This window comes from Teleopsis dalmanni, chromosome 2 (assembly GCF_002237135.1).
Source record: "Teleopsis dalmanni isolate 2A chromosome 2, ASM223713v2, whole genome shotgun sequence".
NCBI lineage: Eukaryota > Metazoa > Arthropoda > Insecta > Diptera > Diopsidae > Teleopsis > Teleopsis dalmanni.
Window position 1 is genome coordinate 198,138,035 of NC_051847.1, and position 6,115 is coordinate 198,144,149.

The 6,115-nt window shown below is 31.4% G+C and overlaps 2 protein-coding genes across 2 annotated transcripts; one reads left to right on the forward strand and one right to left on the reverse strand.

Annotated features, from left to right (window-relative positions):
• The first annotated feature begins 30 nt into the window (after positions 1-30).
• LOC119678814 (dehydrogenase/reductase SDR family protein 7-like) lies at positions 31-2,876 on the forward strand. Its single transcript, XM_038090875.1, has 5 exons — positions 31-272; positions 335-478; positions 538-757; positions 1,539-1,784; positions 1,841-2,876. The coding sequence occupies exons 1-5, from the start codon at positions 105-107 to the stop codon at positions 2,059-2,061; spliced, it is 999 nt and encodes a 332-aa protein (XP_037946803.1). The 5' UTR covers positions 31-104; the 3' UTR covers positions 2,062-2,876.
• LOC119678813 (probable cardiolipin synthase (CMP-forming)) lies at positions 2,874-4,202 on the reverse strand. The gene is made up of 4 exons (XM_038090874.1): positions 3,596-4,202; positions 3,321-3,536; positions 3,094-3,229; positions 2,874-3,033 (listed from the first exon to the last, which is right to left on the reverse strand). The coding sequence occupies exons 1-4, from the start codon at positions 4,127-4,129 to the stop codon at positions 2,912-2,914; spliced, it is 1,008 nt and encodes a 335-aa protein (XP_037946802.1). The 5' UTR covers positions 4,130-4,202; the 3' UTR covers positions 2,874-2,911.
• Between the last annotated feature and the right edge of the window lie 1,913 nt (positions 4,203-6,115).

Sequence of the window (6,115 nt, forward strand, 5' to 3'; positions counted from 1 at the left end):
ATGAATGAAGTGTCAAATTGTGGTGTTTGTATACAGCAGAGTTTAATGGCTTAAAGTACAAAGTTCTTTTTCTTTCTAATTCTAATTCTCATAAAATTGTAAAAATGCAAGAAGTAAACAAATGTAATAATAATAATAATAATGGTGGCCAAATAAGTATATTTTATTGGATATTAGGTGTTATATGCGCACCTTTGGCTTTACCATTTTTTGCTTTAAGTATGATACGCAATATACGTGCCAGAAAATACAGAGACTGCCTACCTGAAAAAGTAATTCTTTTGTTTTAGAAAATATATATCAAAAGCAAATATTTAATTTTCAATACTTACAGGTAGTACTAATAACTGGGGCAAGTTCTGGTTTAGGTGAGTCTCTGGCACACGTTTTTTACAAAGCAGGCTGTAAACTTATTTTAGCTGCAAGACGTTTAGATGAATTGGAACGTGTTAAAACCGAACTATTAGCTTTAAAACCAGTAAGTGTGTTATTAAATCTTCTCTTTATCATAGCTACTTCATTGGAATATTATTTCAGAACCAAATAACTTATCCACCAACTGTGCTTCCTTTGGATTTAGCCGAGTTGAATGATATAGGTCCTTTCGTTGCCAAAGCACTTAGCATACATAATCACATCGATATATTGATTAATAATGGCGGAATTAGTGTACGTTCCGATGTATTATCTGCTGCCGTAGATGTGGATCTTAAAGTGATGCTAGTCAATTATTTTGGAACAGTTGCTCTAACAAAGGGTAAGTAAAATGGGTACTTTTTAGTATTTATTTAAATTTCCTAAAATTTTATGATTTTATTTAGAATACAATTATTTAGTAGGTAATTTATTTGTTGTTTGTTGCATTTCATGTAGTAACACTTGCAAACAGTGAATAAATTATTTATTTCAACTGTTCAATGCAGTCCTTATTGCATTTAATAAAATCTAGTGTGGACTAAATATGCCTTCATATGTGAACTAGGGCTTAGTGCGTGCATTAGTCTACTGTGTGCATTAGAGTCTTGTGTGTGCATTAGGGCTTAGAATGTGAATTAGGGCAAGCAATTGTTAAGCACTGACTTCAATTTTGCCTCTTGTACTTTTTGTACAAGAGGTATCAGACGGAGGCCTGTCGTGAACTTTGTTGCTTTACAGTCTTGATCTAGAAGAGTTTATACTAAACCACATTGATATTAGTTGTATTGAAATAGATGTCAATGTATTTATAATATGAAGACGGAAGGATTGACTGAAAGAAGACACTGCATAGTCTCGTTGTAGCCCGTAGGGATCTGATTGTGTAGTTTTCGGCAATTGATTTTCGACGATCAACTCGACGAGCAGCTCTTAGACGTAGAGCGGCCGTTCTTAGAATCTGTAGCTTAAGTCAGGATACTGTCCCGTTTTGAACAGTTTCTGTTTGTATAAGCGTCTTTCGTTTTTTTAAGTTTGGTTTAGCTGCAACCTCATAGTATTAATCATCCATATTTTTAAAACTAATAAGCGTTTCAAATTAATATATATTTTCTTTTTAATAGCTATACTTCCTTCAATGGTAAAACGTCATAATGGCCAAGTATGTTTCATCAGTTCAGTACAAGGAAAATTTTCCATACCACACCGTTCAGCTTATGCTGCATCTAAACATGCTTTACAGGCGTTTACAGATTCATTAAGAGCAGAGGTCTCAAATAAAGGTATTAAAGTAACATGCGTAAGTCCTGGATATATACGCACTCAATTATCTATAAATGCATTGACTTCAAGTGGCAATACTTATGGCAGTAAGTGATTTACATTAAATACATTTCATCATTTAACAATTTTTTAATATTCACAGAAATGGACAAAACTACAGCTACAGGTATGCTGCCTGAAAAAATGGCAGAACATATTCTAAATGCTATTTTACACCATGATAAGGATATTATTGTATGCGATTGGCAGGCGAAGGCTGCTTACTATTTGCGTACTCTCTTCCCATCATTATATTTTTGGTTAATGGAAAGACGTGCACAAAAATTAGAAAGGGAAAACATGATCGGAAAGAAAATTAATTAAAACATAAACTATTTGTAAACAGTAGAAATTTAAAGTTTGTGCTAGCTTGAATGGTTGTAGAAGACAAAAAAAAAAGTATCTGGAATTATCTGTTATGAATATCATAGAAAATATTCTTAATATTAATGTGCAAAAATAGAAAACGTGGTAAAAGTAGTTTGGCTGAAAATTTCACAATTGATTGGAAAGCCTACTTAGGATTAGTTTTTAATATCGACAATCTACAAAATGATCGTACTCAATATATAAAAAAATATATAAAATAGTTTTATAAATTCTCCTATGAAAACATTTCATAGCATCTTACATTAGGCTTGAAAATTAAAACTTGTTTAACACCAATGATATGCTACTCTTATAATAACTTTTAACTTAGCACATACTTTTGATATACAATATTATAACACATATGATAAATGTATATTATATATTTCTGACGAATTCATATATCATAATTCTTTATACATACGATCTTTCTGCCATTCAAGTTGGGACAAGCTATAGTTTTAGTTATCATAATCATAATTTTTTCTCATTTGAATACATAGAAGCGTAGAATTTTTAGCATTAATTAAATAATTTTTGTATTTAAATGAAATAAGAGGCACTTTATTTGGCATCGTACGCGTTGCTCAGTTCATCTGATAATAAATTTTAATTTTTATATTATGTACAATTTATCAATAACATTTCAAACGAAAATGCTATTTATATACGGTAAATAACTTAATAATAGAAAAATGAAGAAATAAATATTACAAATCGCCAAAGGTTACAAGGTAATCATTGTTACTTTTTTTTTTGTCGAAATGAAACACAAACATATTTAATTTTAAAAAGACTAAGAATTTTATGTATTCTTTGTTGGTCTTTTTATAATTCTAAATGTGTTTTTATTTAAAATGTAGCTCAAAGCGGCAGCAACCGTTGTCGCACCTGTCAAGTACCAAAGACTATGCACTGCTACATGATCTGTAAAATAATATGTTTAAATTATTATTTATAAATGAAAGTTCTACTTTACACTCATACCTATATAGTTCCATATCGGTGCACCCAAACTTATGCCAATAGTTCCCAACTGAACAACAGTGTTCACTTTACTGATAAACGTTGGCTCTAGTTGAGCTGTTACATGTGTTGCATCAAAGTACCTAGAAAGGGTTTTCTAAAAAAATATTTGACATATTTTTAATTCTATATATCAAAAATATAGTTTTTATTATTATAACATGTAAAGTTTAGATTTATAAACTTACTGGAGGTGGCAGGCTTATGTAGCGTATTACAAATCCAGCAGCTAACAGGAAAACATCACGAAATAGGATGGTACCTGCAAGCCAAATGGGGATCAGATCGCAATATCCCATCGATATAACCAATGAGCCTATCAATAATTTATCAGCCATAGGATCCAAAAATGAGCCAGCCTTACTGGACTGTTTTGGCCAACGCCGCGCTATTTGTCCATCAAGCTATTGTTAAAACTATTAAATCGAATATTTATATAGCTGCATATAGTTAACTAACTTACTAAATCAGTTATTCCTGCTACGGCAAGTAAACTCATTGCTAAGCTAAAGTCACCTTGTACAATGACATAACCAATATATGGTGATAGAAAAGCTCGCCCCATCGTTAACATGTTTGGTATTGTCAATATATTCTCACGTTCTATGACTTCTTCCATTTTTTCACGTACACGTTCTTGAACTTTGGTACGCGCTACCCGTATGTCCTCGACAATAAAATTTTTACGCTCGATGAAGCTTTCCCGTTTCTTTTCAATCACATCATGCAGCAGTTCTTTTCCTTGCAGTGTACGCATATGTATTGAATGCTTCTTGGCATCGGCATACAGACGTAATGTTGCAACATTCCAACTTTGATATTGACTTATGTCTAAAAAGGAAATGCCCAAGAAACCCGTTGCAGGTACATATCGATTAAGGCAGTTTATACCGCTGGCTGTTGGTGAAGAACTGGTACCAATGACAAACTCCGTTAATCCTTTGCATATGCCACTTCGGTTCCGTTGAACCTGACGGAATATTGTTGCAGGCAGCATTTTTAATTTGTTGTTCTCTTCACGTACACAACAATTAATTTAAAGTTTTTTTGTATTTATGATTATTTAAAGTAGTGTTTTATAATTTTTGCATTTCACTGTTAATTAAAAAAAGATCAATATTTAAATTACAACCGGTTGTTGTTTTGACGTTTTTATTTAGATTTTTTATAACGTAATAGCAGTTGACTCTGTCCCCGTTGACCCCGTCTCCTTGACACTACCATATCAATATTACTTACCGCATTAGAAGTTATCTTCTATTTATTATTATTCCCATAACGTCATGAATGGAACACAGACTTTAAATCTTGTTTCAAAACACTGTATCAATTTAAAACTTTAAATCAAATTTATCGCCCCAATAAGCTGCTGCTATTATCAATTGGCTAATGTGTGCGTGATTTATTTTTATAGTATTTTTTTTGCATTTTCTTTTGGTCATCTTCGTAGTTGGACAGATATGTAAAATGTCAAACTTATTTATTGCTGCCAGATTGAATTGAAAAAAACGACTAGACCGCACAAATGCTTGCAGTACCTCATTTTAAGAGATAATCAAAAAATATATTAGCAACACTAATGATTTATTATAAATATTGTTTAATACTCACTAAATCTCTTAAACATAAAAATCTTAAACTTGCTTATATTTCAATAACCAATTGCGCATGTGTCTAACTCAAATTTTCGTCACATAAATTAGTTGTTCTGTTAACTTAATTGTCATTTAAATATAAATAAAAATAATTCCGAGTGTGAAATAATTGTTCTTTGAAGCAATTTATTTAATTTATTTATTAAATAAACAAAATCGTTGATCTACATATTTAATGAAAATATGCAAATATCACCAAAAAAACCAGTAGAGTTGCCATTCAGAGCAAAATATATAAATCAGCAAATTCGTCTAATTTTAAATCGTTTCGGAACTGATTAAATTTAAACAATTTGGTTAACTTTTCTATTTAGAGTCTAAATTAGTATGGAAAGCATAGAAAGCCACAGTGTAAGATTTGAACACACTGAAATCATCTCTCAACAATACAAAATTTCAGCCCCATTCCAGTTATAATGAAAAATACAAACATCAGGAAACAGAGGATTTAGCATTTAGACAACAAATAAATTTAAGCCAAAGTTGAATAGGGAGGATCAGTAAAGGGAAGATCAGAGGATGTTATTGTTAGGTAGTAAAACTTGACCAGAAGTAAACTCGTAGTAAACTCTGAGTAAGGAATTATTGTAATCACGATTATAGAGCAGGATTACATTAGAGAAATGGACGACGATGTCCAGATAAAGGTATTGGAATTGAGAAGGTTTATACATTCCATTATCAAGCAGGTCGATGGAAAATTGAAACTCAGTGAAGTATAGCAAGAGGAAATTAAGACGTCTGGTATTAGGATTGTTAGAATTTCCCGGGAATATCTAGATGTGGTGTAGAACAAGCAATCATGGTCAAATAAATTTCTTTAACGCTGCAATAGGGGACAGGAATGTTCGAAGTAAAAATATAAAAAAGCATTATATTAAGAATGCAACTTCAGCAGCGACTGGGAAGGTTTTGGAACGAATCCGAAACTTAGTTCTGTTGATTATGAATTTGAAAACTTCAAAAATTATCTTATGAATATCGTAGTAGGTGAATTTGAAAATAATTAGCATCAGACCGTTGTTAGAGTTGGATTTACGACAACTGATTTTTCTTGTCAATGAGTAAAAAATTCCTTCTTATTCGAACTTTGCGTTAAAGTCCTTGAACATAATTTTAACGTCGAGGGCGATAATATTAGCATTAATTTTATCTATAATTTTTAATATATACTCTAATGAATATAACTCCAAACAATCCAAGAATATTGAGGCGAGTTTTACACTTTTTCGCAAAAAAATCCACTTTTTCCTTTGCTTCCTTATTCGCTAATCCCTGAAAGTTAAACTGAAAACACTTAAACTTAAACTTTTCTTAGCAAAACTTAC